General features: G+C 42.8%; 2 protein-coding genes and 1 long non-coding RNA gene across 3 annotated transcripts in view; 2 read left to right on the forward strand and 1 right to left on the reverse strand.

The window, feature by feature from the left end:
* The first annotated feature begins 2,410 nt into the window (after window positions 1–2,410).
* Window positions 2,411–8,051, forward strand: LOC147755082 (uncharacterized). Its single transcript, XR_015329970.1, has 2 exons — window positions 2,411–6,746; window positions 6,859–8,051. It is a non-coding gene; the product is annotated as an uncharacterized LOC147755082 (long non-coding RNA).
* Window positions 8,052–8,083: 32 nt separating this feature from the next.
* On the reverse strand, window positions 8,084–10,201 carry LOC111252676 (uncharacterized). Its single transcript, XM_022810950.2, has one exon. It carries the CDS (start codon window positions 10,199–10,201, stop codon window positions 8,708–8,710), a length of 1,494 nt encoding a protein of 497 aa, XP_022666685.1. The 3' UTR covers window positions 8,084–8,707.
* A 13-nt stretch (window positions 10,202–10,214) lies between these two features.
* Window positions 10,215–18,186, forward strand: part of LOC111253298 (uncharacterized) — a 76,788-nt gene continuing 68,816 nt past the window's right edge. Inside the window, exon 1 of the mRNA XM_086992541.1 lies at window positions 10,215–11,530. Within this exon, the coding sequence (XP_086848667.1) occupies window positions 11,401–11,530 (130 nt within the window). The 5' untranslated portion in view covers window positions 10,215–11,400. The remainder of the gene's footprint in view (window positions 11,531–18,186) is intronic.

The following is an 18,186-nucleotide window of genomic DNA, read 5'->3' on the forward strand; positions in this document are numbered from 1 at the left end:
GAACACGCTCATCATCATCGTTATTGTTACTACGGATGTTTTTGTCGTTATTAGACCGGCAGCGCCACTTACGAGGTCTACAATAGAAATGGCATTCGATATAATAAGACTTAAAATAACAATAATCATTATTATTATTATTATTATTATTACCATAATGACGCTAGAAGTTACAGGAATAGAAGCGGCAGATGTTACAGTCGCTCGAAACACTTTGATGTTGTCGATTTACAAGGCGTCACCTATGAAACGTTGTCCTGAAAAAAAAGCAACGACGTTTGTTGTTATTGTAACGAGATTCAAATCGGTTATCGCTATTTAATCTTGTTTTTTTCTTTGAGTGATGCCTGAATAAGCTTTGGGGAGTGTCTTTTTTGAAGATGACATTTTCAATCGTTTCAGGTAAAAAAAAAAAGGCAAGAAAGAGGCAGAACTAGTTTAGCTGCAACGCATTTATGGATAACTGGCTTTCTGTTAGACTTTCTTCCAGGCGGAGATCTTCTCCTATAAACTAAATGCGGGAGGAAAAATATCAGTTGTCAGCGTGAACGAAGAATTCGCTTCCGAAATACATGCGACATTGTGTGTCCCTGTTCTTCTGTGATAACTGGATTAATTAGAATAGCTGTCCTAGTCTATCGGAGTTGCAGCTTGTGGCAAGACGGTTAGGTAACGCCAGGAAGCGATGATCCTTCATCAGTATTAGGCTGACTATTCACTGAATGGTTCAGTTCTCCCGCCGCGTACTTTTTCATTGTCCCTATAGCCTCTAACTAGCGGTCATAACTAATACCTGTTAGCTGAATTTATTACCGATACTCAGTTACTCTGAAACGGATTCTCTGATTAACTTCAAAACGATCAAACGTGAAACCGGCACATACACGCAAATCGTTGCCCGAAACCTAAGAATATTCAATTTTACTGCAGGGGCTCCTACTACACCGCGCCACCATATCGTATAGAGCTAATGCAATTAAATATTGTACATTTCCACTTGAATCCAATGAACTACTATCTACAAAAGAACAAAAACATGCACTTACGTATATACGCATAATCCAGTGGCAGGAACCTCACTCTTCAATACAGTCATGCTATTGTGATTATCTAGGTACGGCTGTTCGCTACGGCAGTCGTGAGTCGAGGATGACCATTATAGGACCAGTTCGTACGAACGAAGTCAAGAAGGAACGAAACCCATTCACCTGATCCAGGATACGTACATCTAAACGCAAATTTCAGGTTACGTTTTTAACAAAGCATCTTCATGTTTATGCAGTCTGCGCATTTTTGTGCGCCTAGGCTTTGGCTCCGTAACAACAATTTTCTTGGTGTACTGCGAACGGTTAAGATAGGCACATGGCAGCGAGAGCGATTGGGTGGGTAGTTGCAGCTGAGAGAAGACAAGAGAACGACGCGTCAACACGAAAATGAAAACAAGGCGAAAATTGTTCTAGCTAGCGACGCTCCGAAATCGAAATGGGCCGAAAACGCTTGGAGGGAACGCTTTGGACCCTGCTGTCGCTGTTGTTTTTCTGCACTACTACAGAAAATAAAGGGACGACGATGACAAGCGAAATGAAGGTTGAGGAGCCCCAAACTGACGACGTCAACGACAATGAACACAGCGGCGCCTATAAACGCAGGATCGCTTATGAAATGAAATCTCTACCGATTAACTCTGTCGAGTAGCAGGAATGAAATAGGTAAACGATGAAGAACGGTTCTATAGCGGGCACAGCCAGTCAGGCTACTTAAAATACACATACATGCATACAGACAAACATACCAGAATGTCTGACCATTTCGATCGTATACTGCAGTTTCCTAGCAGTAGCGTCCAGGCGACGTACCATAGCACTCATTTTTTGTAGAGATCAGATACCGGAGGTGTGGCGTTCATATTACATCGCATCTGTTCTTGTGTGTGAGGCCAAAGAGAGCTCCGCTTATTTGTCAGCCATTTCATATGAAACGGCGCTCATTGAATGTTCCTTCCTCTAGATGAGGACAAAACGATCGGTAAAGTAAAAGCTCTGGCGCATCAGACAGGCCCAGTATATCTGAGGTACCCAAGTTCAGTGTTAAGAACGTACTTACATCTTCAGCTTTACTGAATTGCTGTGACTGCTTCCTGCCCAACGTGGTAACGTATACAGAGGTAATGCTCACGCAAATTTTTTTTACAACACGCCGATTTAACTGCAGAAATACGTTTGCTTCCTGCCTTCTTACGTGCCGCAGAGCACGCTGTTGTTAGGGGGCAATGGGTATGATCTCAAGACAAGTAGGACTGTATAATGTGGGCTAGTCAAATCTTCAAGTGGAGTAACTTGCCCGTTTCAAACGATGAGAGCTTTTAATACGAGCTTATCGTGCAATTAAATGTGAGCAGGTTGAATATGTGTGCATTTTCTGGAACTTCATCGTAATACGAAAATTCAGCATCTCCAGCTGCAGAAAGAATACTATCGTCAGGTGGACTTAGGGTGTTAGTCAAAAGAGATAATTTTAGATAGAGGACGATTGTAAACGAAATTTTTAAGCAAGTCACAACGAAAAGCGTATGCCATCTCTTAGATAAACCACCTAATTTCTATGCAAAACACACCGTTCACATATCTCAGTCTACCGTCGCCTTTTTTTGACTATCGGACACATACGTTGAACCTACAGCTAAATATATGAATGGAAAAAACGTTGAGCAACTATACGCGCAAGGTAGATCTGCTTACTCCTATGTGCAAATGTGTTCACTCCATCTTAACGTAATTGTATTTTCATTCCTGGGCTCTTAACCCAATTAGCTTCATTGTGGTCGGTTCGCGTAGTTCGTCAGGACGTTACTCTGTCTCTCACAACTGTCTCTTTTCACGTGTCTACTATATCTGTATGTATGTATGTATGTATGTATGTACGTACGTATGTATGCACGGATATATTTCATGGCACCGCTGTTGCTTCGTCTCTTGCTAAGTGTCGTCTCTTTCCGCCGTTTGTGCAGTTATTTGTCTGTCTATTGTTCATTGCCATTCGTAGATCGCGAAGCAGCTGATGACAGCTCCTGGCCCCTTCCTCTGGCTGTTGTACAACAAACCCCCCGAACGGAGCGCCAACCTAGACCAACAATGGTGGTAATGAATGTGTGTGACTGCATGTACATGTGCATGTATCTGCTCGTGTGTGTGTGTGATACAAGTGCGGGTAGTGCCCGCACAGGATGAACTTCTATGTAGTTCTTCAGCTAGTAGTACTCGCATTCGAGATATCTATCGTAATCTGCCTTAGGTGAACAACTTGAGGGTGACTTCAATTAGGGGGTGCCTCGATATTCATCCGGCTTTTGACAACGGCGGCGGCGGCGGCGGCGGCGGCGGCAACAACAGCAGTGGCCTTAATAACTAAACAACCACAAATTATTTCTGCGAATAACCTCACAAGCTGTTGATACACTATACATCTCGCGTTACGTCGTCGGGACTCGCGAGTTCAAATATAAGTAAAGTATTCAGTTAGTTCTTAAGAGGTCGTAGGCGCGGTGGTTTGGACGGCCACGTTCCGGTGGCGTAACACATCTCGTTGAAATCGACATAGGGTGTCTTTCGAACATAAACAAGGCTTTAACAACGGAGACAGTAAACTAAGAACATATTTGGTCGTTGTGCGTTCATAGTTATTGTCTAATACTTTTATTTTTCCAGACACCCTAGGATGAGTATAAGGTTTTTGGTTTGTTTGACTTGAAATGCCTGTCCCAAAAAAGTTAAGGGGAACGGGCACTAGGTTTGCACCGAGTTTCCAACTGTGGAAAGGTGCCTATGGAATAGGTTGTGCAAAACAGAAACAGTGAAAGCTGCAGTTCAACGCCTTTAAAGCATTCAACTTTGAGGAGTCGATAGGTTGAAGTTGGCGGATTCGACGACCATGGCTAGCCGCGTCTAGGATCGTGCGTCCTTTGTCAGCATCGATTATCATCGTTGTGATTCGTGCTATCAAGCGAACACCGGAGCCCCTTAATTGTAAACAGTGTACAAATAAACGAAAAAGCACTTTCAATGCATCGTACGGCTAGATGAGAGATCTCATAGGTCAAAACGTTGACTGACTAACCGATGTTACACATAATTGTGGGTTTGATGCTTTTATCAAAATGATTAACCAAACATACCACAAAGCGATAAAGCCCCGAACGTTTTTGTTTCTAGGGGGCGAGTCCGGTGGTGATATAATTCCACTGGCGTATCCTGACATAATCAGGATACATGTTACTTCATACGGACCTGTACCAGCTGATGTTTATTTAGCAGGCTCTCTGAGCGTTGGCTGCCATCTTCACGTCTGTACTGCGAAGTAACGTCGTCGAAAGCGCTGTGCCATTTTAATGAAAATTGTCAGATGTACAGATCGGATTCAGACGTCTTTGTGGATTATCGAAACATTTAAAACTAATATGATTGATTGAACTACATTTATTACATCTCGGTGCTATCCCAATGTAGAGCAGGCTATCTACGGAACAATAAGTTGAACAACTTACTTCGAACTAATAGTCTACAATTTTTGAGCTTAAAATTTACACGGCTGGACGTCTGCTATATATATATATATATATATATATATATATACACACACACATATACTACAGTGATCATTGATTTAAGGCCGCATTATGGAAACTGTGCAGCCGAGATGCTGATTTTCGCAGTTGAACGGTCTCCTTCCATTGTGTAAAGAGTTGAAAATTGATGAAATATATCTGCGTCAAAATTGGTCGACAGCTCACAACACGAGAAAAGTGCATGGATATGAGCAGGAATAACAGTCGTGTGATGATGAGGCCTGCCAGCATTTAGGTTAAGGTTGCTAAATGAACGAAGCCAGGATTGCAGATACGTTTCCCATATGAGAGACGGGGCAATTTCAGGGTGCACCTGCAGACTGTTAACGAGTTGATTGTAATGAACGGATAGAACAGTTCAGAGTGTAGTAACTGTGCCAGTTTATAGTTTACGTTATTAATGAAACATTCTTGAGAAACGGGGTACCGCTACAGCTAGATAGGGGGGGGAGCAATGCAACCGAATTTACGGAAAAATTTTAACGCGGTAGCTGATGGTGAAGATGTCGATGTTGAATGCAACGACCCATCGGAACAGGCCAATAGCAAGCAGGACTATTAATAATTAGGTAATTATAGCTGTCGGAGCTAGAAGATGACTGTAACGTACTAGATGCCAAAGGATAACGAATTTACTGCACGTACTATTATGTGAGTTCACGTTTGATCCGTACGCCAAACAGTTAAGTTGGCCAATTGTTTCACAGTAATCGATTGGTAACTAGAAGAAGTGTTAGTAGTGTTTGTTGTTAATAGTAATCATTGGTCCACACTTTAGCAGTTCAAGCGATGGCAAAATGCGTGTGGCGTGGGACTGATTCATCTACTGAAATATATTCTATCCGTAATTTGTCGAGGATTCGAAAAAAAAAAAAAAAAAAAACATTCGAGTTAGGTCCTAGGTCATATTAGCCACCCAGCTAAGACACCAATGCTTATCCAACAATAATCATACGTAAGCGTGCGTGTATAATTAGCTTTTTCGGCTCAACATCGTAAAATTATATAATAGAGATACATAATAATAATAATGTATTGTAGCGTAGAAACGCGCTAAACGAAACAACGATAGATAAACGAGGTCATTAGTTAACAGAGAGACGGGCAGAGACATAGATACACACACACACACACACACACACACATTTGGTACGATAAATATTATATTGTCGTTGACTTTATTGTTGCCAGTTCCTGGGTACGTTCCGTTAATCGTCGTAGTCGACGACGAGCCCATCTGTTTCTCGTGCCTTTTCCTCTTCATATCTTCAGCTTCTTTTTTCATCTTCTATTTTGGCTTCTTTATTTTCGTCGTCTTAGTGTCTGGCGATGATGATTGTGGCGCTAGTGATGCTGCGGCCGTTCAGTGCTCTCAGCCTGATTCCGTTGGCTCGTCGATCGTAGCGCCGTAGTTGTTGTTGTTGTTGTTGAACGGCAGATCGTATTGCAGTCGCCAAGTGAATTGGTCCAATTTACTCGTGCCAGGGGCCCTCGTATTGAAGGGCTGAGCTCGCTGCCAGCCAAACACTAGTCGTCGTAGATGATGCCGTTGCCGATGATGAAAGAGAAGAGGGAGAAAGCGAAAAGAAGAAAAAGTACCGCTCCGTGATACTATCTGTACTAGCTACGCGAGCAAACAGACAGTTACACATAGACGTATTTGTACAAAGGTTTGTGCGTAATACGTCGACACACGTCTACATGCATAGATATCCTCGTACACTTTTACTACTTGGCCTGTCAGCCCGTATCCTGCGCGTACGTGCGTCACCATCGAACGGCATCACAACCGCCGTCATCATTAGCGAGAGCAGCGGATGGAGTTTCGTGATACCTCCCTGGCGTACACATGGCCCTTGTTCCCCGAGGTAGGTGTGTGTTTTTCTAACGCTCATCCTGATGCTGCTTGAAATAATTCGAAGTGCTTAAGAGTAAACTGGTATGATTAACCGTATTATTGAATGCCTCAGGTTGATGAGAGTTGGGGAGTCTGTATTGCTATTATCGCGATCCCGCAAAAACTGCGCCGCTTGACAACTGATGAAAGGTACGCTGGATTTACCGAAGCTTCATAGCCCAATTGGTGCGCGCTCACTTCAGCAATCATCGCATCTGAGCTGAAGCCGTAAGAACTCCCCGGCGTCCATTTGAATCGTCAATTATGAATAAATATTTAATGCCTTTCCTAGTGTCAAGAATGTTATTGAATTTTAATTAACGTCTGTTCTCATTTGCAGGATTATCCAACATGTTTTTACCTCAGCTCATGCTGTTATCCACATGATATTGTGGTGCGATTAAACTTTCGCAAAACTGTTTTCGGACGCGACAGTTATAGGCAGGAACGCTAATCACAAGCCGAGCCTTATTGGAACCAACCACCTAACGGTACTCCACCTTACAAATGGTTGACATAGCGCTCAAGTCCTTATCAAAACTGGCCTTGTTTCTCGTGACAAGGTAGAGATCCGGGAGTTTCAGGCCGGGAATTCGTTCCTTCTGCCTTCTCTTATCCGCGATACGGCCCTGGCTTTAACGAGTGCAATAACGGAGAGCAGCAGCTTCTTTGTTCGTTCCTTCTGTCCATTGTTGTTGCTCTTCTTTCTGTTTCGCTGTTATTATCACCATCACCGTCGCTGTTGGCTCTCGACCGCTACCAGGACGCTCCATTTGTAATTGAGCCCAAATGGAATACTCACTAACGGACAATTACGCATTTACTACTGTGGATACAGACTTATTTCAACAACGCTAAAAGCGTCACCGTCGATAAATGTATCGTTGCTATCTAGCCGCTGCGATCGTCGCACCGCGACGATCGCATCGGCTAGATGAAGACAGTTAGATGAAGACTGCGAGCAGTCACCGAAAGACCATCCTTCGACTCTCTGCAACGTCGTTCGTTAGACTAACTGGCCGATATTGATCTTCTATGTACACGACATTTTTTGTTACGATTAAAACGAGCGCCGCTGCTACCGCCACCGCTGCTGTTACTTCGAATGATGGACAAATCGAATGCATCTGTCACTACGAGGAGACACGGCCGCCACTTGCGTAAGCGTAGGCTTGCCGGAAAAGGATAAACGTTTCCTCCAAGGGACACGCTGCTAGTGAATGTATAGTGAGCGCTGTGAAATAACGCACGACAAATACGGCAGATACAACCGCGACCGTTTCAAGTGTGATATTGAATTATTTATGTTTTGAACGCGTACGAAATAATGTACTTATCTATATGGCACGAATGTGACCCGGAATCTAATGTCAATATAAATAAAAGAAGAAAACCTGCGACCAGTTACTGGACCAATGCTGGTCGTTAGACGCCTTTAAATGTTGCCATTTATAGAAGTCATCAGAAAGGATCCAGTTTTGTCCTGAGTATTATTTATCCAATAAATATTTAGATACGAACAAAATAATCGGATCTATATGCGCCTTCAAAGAAATGACAGCAGATCCCAGCGTAAAAATCCCTGAAGTTGTTTATTGCCTCAATTTCAATAGCACATAACGTAACGTCATATCATTGTTTTTGTTGTACTGGCCGCTAGCCGGCCTTGCGAAGCAACGCCTAACAGCAGTAGCGAGTTTGACTTTTGAAACACCGAACAACATTCTAAGTTTTGTACAAAACGTTTTTTTCCATCGTTTTGAAACTGACTCACGTTTTTTTAGATATAGAATAGGATAGAATTTTAGAGCGCTTTGTTTCCATCGAAATACAATATCACATTAGCAAGCAGTCGTCGTACATTTACCATTGCGGATGTGGCATACTGGCCAAGGTAAAAGCCGGTTCGCGGACGGAGGTCTCCAGGTGGAATATATATAGCTCTGTTCTTTGGGATTATAAGAACGTACGATGTACATCGAATCAGTCACGCTGTGCCTCGTTTACAATGCTCTATTATTATTATTATTATTATTATGGAAAATTGTACCACTTTAATGCGTGTGGCGTAAACAGTGAACGTAAACAAATGTCTTGTATGAATGATCTTGTAAGGACCTTAGTAGAAGTATGGAGGCAGGTGAAATTTGCATCCATTTGATTTCCTTTAGCACTGATGGATTGATTAGTTATTCATCGTCAGCAAAGATCACACCCCGTTCATAGTCAAGACGTGCCCGCGGGAACTGGGTTTCAACCGTGACGTCTTGTCTGGTGGCTTGTAAGCCTTTATAGCAGATGACACGCACCTCCTGGTCTTGTTCCACAACAAGGTAGAGCTTACGCCTGGTGCTATACACATAAATGAGTTCATAATTTGCTGGGTCGAGTTCAACCAGCGGAAAGGACAGCAGTTCTTGCCAATGATCGGTATCATTCAGTTGAATGCGGTGAAGGACATAGGCGCGACAGTCCTTCGCTGAGAGTATGACTGGAACGTTGCAAAAGACGGTAGGTATATCACGTTCGCATGATTTATGTGGAAGCTGAGACACTCTCGTCACAACCCAAGGAATTTTAGGGTCATGGTCGAAGCAGAACATACCCTCCTGAAGTATTTCTTGAATTCGTAGTGTAGCAACTATAAATATTTCATTGTTGATTATGTTCTCAGTAATCCGATTCTCGCTCACCTTGATCAGCTTGTAGCCCTTTGGTAACTCGACAGTGTGAAAGCATTTTTTAATCCGGTCGAATATCTTAAGTCGATCACCCGTCCGGCTTATCTTGTGCAAAAAGATCTGTCTCTCGGATTTTAGAAATGACATGAGGGTGCCGGAGGTGCCTTCTACAATACGATCAGGTTGACCTTTTTCCCGTAATTGGATCGACTCCCCCTGCGTTTTGCAGTATAATAGGCTCTTGCCGTATTCCACAATGCAGAAGTGTTCGCAGCTATACGGTAGGTCGTCTGCTTGTGGCCAGTCACATTTGGACCAATGTGCTCCGTCAAATTTTAGCAAATTTGGTTTGGCATGCTCGATATTCTGGAAGTTCACGTACACCTCGTTACCGTGCTGTGATTTAGCATTGTCTTCGATAAGACGTACCTCAAAGTCATCTTGAAGTCTGTTGATGACTGCTAGCTGTAATTCGGTGAAGCACATAAGACGTGTGTGTGCATCTTCCACAAACCATCGATGAATCGCGCCGAGAACACCTTTAAGATTGAACTTGACTTGCTTTTTGAGTACGGGTACCAACTGAAACAATGAATCTTTTTTAAGTGTTTTCTCGTCTGTGAGCACCTCCAGAAGGTGTTGTGATATATAGGATTCACATTCAGCGATCAGGTCTTGAGCTAGCAGCATGTCCGCCGTCTCAAGGAGGTCTAGACTATTGTTAACACGGAGTTCGATACAGCCGTCGTAGAAGAAATCAACCACTGGACTTAGCACACACGATGCAAACGGCACTTGAACTTCGCTCTGACACGCTTCAATGAAGTTCGATGTTAGCATAGCGTTAAAATACGATGAATTCGCACATAGAACCGCTTTGTGACACCTTAAAAGTTGTTCGTCACTGGTGAGCAAGGTTAGGTCGCATAGGAGTGGTTCGTGGATTCTTTGCTCTTTAAGTGAAGTCAACAGGCGACGGCAATGGTGCACGAGCCTCCGCATCGTTACTGCTCTTCCTTCTTACCTGGAATAATGAAGCATTTCAGATATCACTGTGCAGTGAAAACAAGTTTGGACTCGATAAATCATAGCGCCGATGTTGAGACGACATCGTACTGCGTGAGGTAGTATTAGTCATGAACAGAGTCGACCGTATAGCGCGCTATGCTCGTAAGGTAAACAAAGCCTACCAGGGCGCCCTCTAAGCTACACAGCTTCTCACACGCGCCATGTTCTTGAACGGCTAAATCTGTTCGGCATTCACCGTTTAGACAAATCCAAAAATGGGACAGATTTCAATGGTCTGCATAATGAAACGTCAATCCGGTGATAAAGGCTATGGTGACAAATATCCTGAGCCAGACCCCATTGTCTCACCACTCATCGCTTCGACGAATGGCCAAGTTAACAGTAAAAAGCGTAGATAAAGTTATCATGTATTGTGTGTCACTAGTAGGTCACTAGTACCGTCTCGATAGCGAAAAAAGAGGAAGCCATTGTAACTATGGTCACGTAATCTATAACTATATTATTAATGTTGATGCAAGCTCCCTCGTCTTGGGAAATCATGAGTGAATATAAGATAGCACAGTAAGTCGGTCAGAACGTATGCAGAGATTTAATCCGCTTCTTTAATAGGCGCAGCATTGAAAACGTCTGTTTAGTTCCAAACGCATTCGTTCTCTCCCCCCTCTCTCTCTCTCTCTCGTTCACGGCTAACTTAAAGTAAAGCTTCGACGCCATCCAAATTTCCATATATTCAATAGCCATTTTAGTTAATCGTATTGCTTTACAATTTACCTACATCAAACCGGCTATGCCCCTAATAGCCAGAATAATTTATGGTATTTTTAAAATTGTACCGTACATCGATGGTAGCTTTTCTCGATTTTAAACCCTTAAACATGAATAGAGCAAACACAATATGCTCGGACAGAAGAAAATCTAACTTGTATTTTCTATAAGATACGCAAATGTACGTTACACCACTATCCCGTGCATATCTTTTTTGCGTTCCTGTGTAAACTGTGTGGCAGATTAGGTTTCAATTTGCAACTGATGTGTCGATGTGAGGACAAATACTGTATAAGTTGCCAACGGAAAGCCGAATATTCAAAATGGCTATGCTGCCGTAGATGAGGAAGCAATTGAGCCTGTTTTTTAGGTGCGCCTAAATTCGGGTTATCTCGTTAATAGCTTCAATGACCATTAAGATTGAGAGCTGGCCGCAGCAGAGTTGTCCTAAGTGTGACGCGAATTTTTGTACTTTTTGTGTGTATTACCTGGAGAGAAATCGCAGATATGAGGGTGCTTGCTTCATAGTAGTTATTGGTACGTTGTCGCGTTCACAGGTACACAAACTGACTAATCTATTACTGGCTAGGTTAGATAATGCTAAAGTAAGAGTATATCATTTTGTGTGTAAGCTTAACTTACATTTGTCTTTTGTAGATATGTAATAAACAGTCATATTATAGTCTGAATAGAAGTCCTCCGAAGTACAAATACCCCAAGGATTTTTGAGGACCTAGTATATATATTACGAGTAAGTTAATACTACTAGAAAAATATATGTCTTAAGGTCAACCTAGAAAGGTGCAGGAACGGACAGTTTAATAGAGTAGGTTATGATGTGTGCCGCGAAATGGGGTTAGCGAAAGCTCGGCAATAAAAAAGAAGATGCGTTCAAATTAATCACAAACGTTTGATTGAACGCTATAATTTCCGGTAAACTACAAAAAATATGTATCTATTATCGACCTACGTGAACTAATGTTAATTACGAAGAGCTAAAGGATATAAGTTTCAATGGTCGCAGCAGAGGTTCGAAATGAACCGCCATTTTTAAAAAAGCTCACCGGGACCGAGCGGCTGTTCCCACTCGACAATTAAGATTTTGAAAGCAGGCCACAGGAGAGTTGTCCTTAGCTTCTAAGGAAACGTGCGTGTGATACCACACTATGTGCTTCTCACGGGACAGGACAAACGTATTGTGGATAATCAGGCTAGCTTCTTACACTCGCTCTCTAACTTTTCGTTGCGAAAAAGTCTTCTCAGAAATAAGCTTTACTCGTTGCAATTTACCTGTCGGCTTTGTTCTGAATAGAATATAGTCCAAAAAGAAATCTTTAGCTTAGACTAAGGTAAAGATCAACAAAAATCGCATTGTTTTTATGAAAAACAATTGTAATTATTGTTGAAAGCAGAAAGGAGAAGTACACAAGAGTTGAAATTGTAGGGCTAAAACCATGTGCCAAAAACAAATTCTTCCGGATTTACAGCTTGCCGATATAAGTAAAGGATTTTTTAGAGAACATAGACGATCAAGTTAATAAACGACGAATGGTCTAATTACAAAATCATCTAGTGGCTCTTAAGTTCTTGATTCAAGTTTTGTTGCTGGAAGGCAGTGTTCGATCTTAAAATAAATTAACCAGAGTTTCTGACTCAATTATTCTCGATGTTAATAATGGCCCAGACAACAGAAGAATACTAACAGTATCGAGTGGGGTTCTGCGACGGCCCGAGACAAATTTCTACGATTGCCTTTACCATTAGCACCTGCATCGCTGGCACTGGGGCAAAATCTAGGCCTGACCCCTTCTCGACCTGCGACAACGTCAACAGCAGGACGTTGATACAGGAGACGATCAGCAAAGGAAGTCATTACCCGGCAGCGATACTGATCAATGGGATAGAACAGATAAGGATTCAGATCGGTCAAATATGGTAGGAGGCTTTTCGCCATATAATTGCAATATGGCAACTAATTCAACTCTATCCAGGTGTATTTTAATCTGATAACCGTCACTCTTACCATTCGCGCACTAAATGCATCCTCAATTAGCCACTCTGTTCATGCAAACGTTCATATATTTAGGGTGTAGTAGACGAAATATGCTGGTTTAGGTACCCGCTCTTTTTGACCATATGCCCACTTTTTGTGCTGAAAACATCCTTAGTTCCAATTGATAACATGAAGCTGATCACGACTTATCTTACTCTAATGTGGTTAGCTACATTGTGGCAGTGCCAAGTTTCCCGAAATGAGTTAGTTATGCGTTTATTGAGCAATTTTCACCCTTAAACAAATGGTGGAATCGGGGCATCCTATGTTATCGTTATCGTTATCGCTATCGTCGCTTATCTATCGCACATTGCAAAAGTACGTATTTCATAACGTAGTATGCACCCTGAAGTACAAACAGTTACGTATTTAGATCGGCTTTAGATATATATGTATGTATCGCACATCGTATAGTTAGACGTCCTACATGTTAAGAAACTCACGTCCTAGTAGAGATGTGCGGATTGAGAACTATCATTTGATTACCTGCTTGTATCACCAGCGACCGCATGTGTCCTAAACGGCCCCACTTGCTGGAGACACTGTTTCACCTGAAATGGGAGCTTTAAACAGTAATCGGCTTATACAATACCAATGCGTTCGTACAGATCCCTTATTTACAACACAAGAAGCAATAATTGACACAGCTGTCAAATCGGTCAAGAAACTACTATCAGATCTTCTATCTATTGGAAGTCGTTCTATAAAAAAATGTCTGCTCTGGCCTGTTATATACTGACACTTAATTACTCCGCAAACACATCTCGACGTTGTATTGCGACGCTGCCTCACTCGAAATAGTCCACTCGAAGCCCTAAAGGCCAATTTCAGGTGCATCACACTGTCGTAGGTACCTTGAATAAAAACCATAATAATAAATTATAACAAACGCTGTTGTAGTTAAACACTGTATAACAAATATCCTTCGTTGTCACACCCACAAGTTCTATCCAGCCGCACAAAAAGACGACTTTATCAAAATTTTTCCAATGATTCGCAATGAATGGGAATGCCGTACTCCAGCAAGCTGCAGGTACATTGTACAAAGCGGTACATTTGTTGCGAAGTGCGAAGACGGCCTTTCGTTGAAACGAATTTGTCTTTTTGCTGAGGCAGTCGAACGTCGGGGCCAGACTTGTCCGTCTATCGGAAGATCGGTCCACGGCAGAGTCCGCCAGAGCGAGACGGAGTTCGCTCGAAGCACCGAAACAAGCACCAAAGCGGGACTAAAGGCACATATAGCCAGAGCGCATGTTGTTCTAATAAATATATCGTGCAGACAGTTAGTACCACCGGTGGGTTCCACGGCTGCTAACCACTTTGTTACTGGTCGCTGCTAAGTCATATCAGCTGCGCAGATCGTGGCGCTGACATTGGTAAAGGCCACGAAGCGGCAAGGGATGTTGGCAAAGGCACGGATAGCAGATAAACAAACCAACACGCGCGCGATTTCTTGAAAGCGTCGAACTGAAATAAACATCGTAGTAGAAACCGTGTACGGCCAACGTTTGCCATGCCTCTATCGTCCGTTGGAATGTTGTATAAAGTGTACACGGCATCGTCGTGTGTTCGGCGAACGTGTTTCTGCCCAGTGAAAGATATGGCCATCAACCCGTCTCGGGGGGGTCTGTAGAAGAAAGCAAATTAATTTCAATTGTCAAATACGCAAATACGCGAACATAACATCGAAGACGCTAATGCAATAGATTGTGTAGACGAATCGCCGCATCTAATTTCGAAACCCAGGGTATTATCCAACGTTTTTCTTAGATAAATGCAAGGACCGTAGTCGAAATGCGATGGGCCAAGCAGCAGATTCCTGACTCTGGATGATATACGATTTTTTAGCGCATACAGCTTATGCATGGAGACACGCAGCGTGAGTCACTCTCCACCAAAATGCAGAATTTGTGCCGAGACATAGACGATTCGAAGCGAGCTTACAAACGGTCATACGCTCTCAGACGATACCGTAGAGGCTAAATCGATACATAGATGTTCGTTAAAGTCTTTTAACAAGTTTGTGCTTAATATTCATATAGGAATAGATGTTTAGTGAAAAGGATAGCAACGCTAACACTTATTTAGCTAGGTTTCTTTTCATTTTGGCAGTTCGAAAGAGGTTCGACCGATGCCAGCTAACTGACCTGTTATCCTAATACACCGGTATGATAGAAAATGTAGATAGTCTGTGCGTGTTTGGTCAAACGTTTCGCCGGCTGGCTTTGACCTTGCAATTCCTTTAAATAGACTTTTCAAAACGTCTATACACACTCATGGCAAAGGCGATGCTTTACTCATGGAGTTCTAATCGTTGAGGTTAAAATTACTGCTTAAACGTTGTGTATAGGCCGCATCATAACTAAGCCCCATTAGAATTGGGCCTCTCTGAAGTGTAAGGAGTACGAAATACCTTACACTATGTTTTATTGCCCGAACGGCATATTTAATATTAGTTTACATTGGAAAGGTAGTAAAACGACATCCGATACAATATATGGGCCAGATACACAAGAAGTTAATACTGAAAAAAGACTCATTAAAAGTTACCCTATCGTGAGGTTTCTGTTGTCTTTACTTTAAATCTATAAGGACTTGAAGATTAGTGAGTCAGCATTAAAGCACACGCAATCCCACCGATTGACCTCATCCTGCCGCGTTCGTTTCTGAGGCATAGTATCGAAATAATCTACCTGACCTAATTCAGTTTAACATCTCGGTTGTGATCAACAAAGGGTCGATCATAGGTGGCGGTAAAATAAGAAAGTAGCTGAGCGCTTGCACTGTTATTATGCGGTCTGCTAGCAAAATCTCCATTGATTGAATGAGAACAATATTCTCATAACTGAGCAACAATAACGGCAGGCCAACAGACGGTAGCAGTATCTGCAAAAAAAAAGAACGGACGAACTTCGATGGCGGCAACGATAATGGAGATTTGGAATCACTCCCGATTAATTCGACTTCTACTACGCCTTCAAAGTGTAATCAGCGCAGTGGTCCTGTGCCATCAGCTGTTGTCGTTGTTCAATACTCGCTGGTAACGAGTTACTTAACAGGGCAGCAACCGCTCAAGCAGCGCAAGTGTACCTGAACTTCAGTACGAAGCCTGCGTCGCTCCCAGGCCACTGCTTATTTGCTTCTTGCAGATTTGACTAATCTGCAGCCGCGCAGACGGACTTTGCATGCAATCACTCCTATACATCAACGGCGAAGGCGCAAGGCGAAATGCATATCGAAGGCTAAAAAAGAGACAAGAAAGAAGACATTTTAAAATAAAATTGTAATTAATCTTTTCCTATGTTGGCCAAACAAAGGCGCAGTGCCACCGAGCACGCTGATTACCCACCACAGGAGGCGGTGATGTCAACCGCCCGTAGAGGCTGAGATGGAAGGAAAAGTAAATTACTCAGGACGCGACACACTCACTAAAGGCACTGCATTGTCTCTCGCCCCGTTCGACTAAGGGATGTAGCTGCGCGTACGTGTGTCTGTCTACCTAGCTAGCTACCTCCCTGCATATCGTCTACCTTATCGGGTTTCGTCTGCGTCTGGACGCCTCTGCGCTATTAGACAACTCTGGTACTGCATCGAATTTTACTCTTCGTTCTTTCATCGGGCTTCGTCAACGGGGAACGTGCTGCTACCCCTCGACTAATAGCTACTGCAAAAAAGGCGTTATAGTCACAACGATGTTTCCCCCTCTCCCACTCAATGTAAGCACTATTTAGTACCATTCCAGCCCTTCGGACCACCCACAGCTCTTGGCAGCCAAGAAAATACGTTGCCTTCGCTAACAATGTCTACACATCTGACGACTAAATGACTCCGTTTATGAATGTCAGCCTCCACTATCGGAGCTGATTTCTGTAAAATAGTATTTGGACTTCTCAAGACACTTGTACTAAGTTACTACTAGACGATTGGCTCCCCTTAATTGATCGAGTTCGTTTATACTTGTCCATCTATATGTGTTTGTGCTGAATCTGGCCATTTCTGAGATTCTACCCTCAACGCTGCTGCTCAGACGTACTTGAGAATTCGATTATTTGACCTGACCGCTACCTGTGTATTCCGGGTCCCCCAATGAGTTCGGCTGCATAAGTCGCAATATGACCTCATTTACATCGACCATATCTAGCTTTTGCTCCCGAACCCCTCTGGCCCTCTGTTTCTTCGTTCTTGTTAACTTCGACTAACTTCAAAGCCATAGGTTCCATACTACAATATAAATGCTCACGGTTGTTGCACTGCGTTTTGTGCTAGCGAAGTAGACGAATTCGGAAAGGCCCTATTAATGCACGACTATAGGAATAATAGTGGGTTCTGACAGGTTGCATCTACAATACTTCCCTTAAAGGCACGACGTGGCTTTATGGGGTCCTTTGTCCGAGACCGGGTAAATAACACTGAATATTGTGTTCTTCTGTCACCAAGTAAATGACTTCTATACTAATACATTCTAGCTATACCCCCCTAACGACTATGCCTTACGTTTCACTTTTTCGTAAATCAATTGAGTACGTTATGTACATGCGCCTTGTTTTAAGGTCCGTGGCCATGCGTAGACTCGAATCGGGAGAGGGCAGTGCTAGACCTGCTGAAATAGACGTCTCTTATTGAGGAATCTTTTCCGTAGTTGTATGTTTAGATGTCCTTTCGCCTTCGGGGGTTAGTCAAGTGAATCGGTATCTTTGCTAGCGACTGTCAATTTGTTACTGAAGTTGTAGCCGAAAGGCACCGATAGTAAGTAATGGAACAAAACAGAAGCACCAAAGAACAAAGCTTAGTGTAGCAAAGTTAGCTGTGTATTATTATACACAGACTAATCCTATGTATATGTGTCGTTCGAGGCACACATCTATATATGTGTGTGCGTATTTAGATGGTGATCGGCGGCCGCGGGAGGTTCTCACTCAAATTGACTACAACCGATTTCCGTCCAAAGAAAGAGTGGGGGAACAACCCAGGTGTCACTGGAGATGGGAAGTAAAGCTGTCTCTTAGGTGGGGGTGAAGTGACGTGAATCACTTTGTGTGCCCTAGTAGATTTTGTTAATTCAGAACAATAAACTAGTCGGGCTCGCGAACGTAAAGATTAAAAATGCTTTCTAAATGTTCTTTTTCCGTGACGGACATCT

Source organism: Varroa destructor, unplaced genomic scaffold, assembly GCF_002443255.2.
Source record: "Varroa destructor unplaced genomic scaffold, Vdes_3.0 BEIS01000006.1, whole genome shotgun sequence".
Lineage (NCBI taxonomy): Eukaryota > Metazoa > Arthropoda > Arachnida > Mesostigmata > Varroidae > Varroa > Varroa destructor.

Bases quoted from the DNA above. Each gene is read 5' to 3' on its own strand.
- LOC111252676 (XM_022810950.2), bottom strand. From the start codon at position 10,201: ATGCGGAGGCTCGTGCACCATTGCCGTCGCCTGTTGACTTCACTTAAA.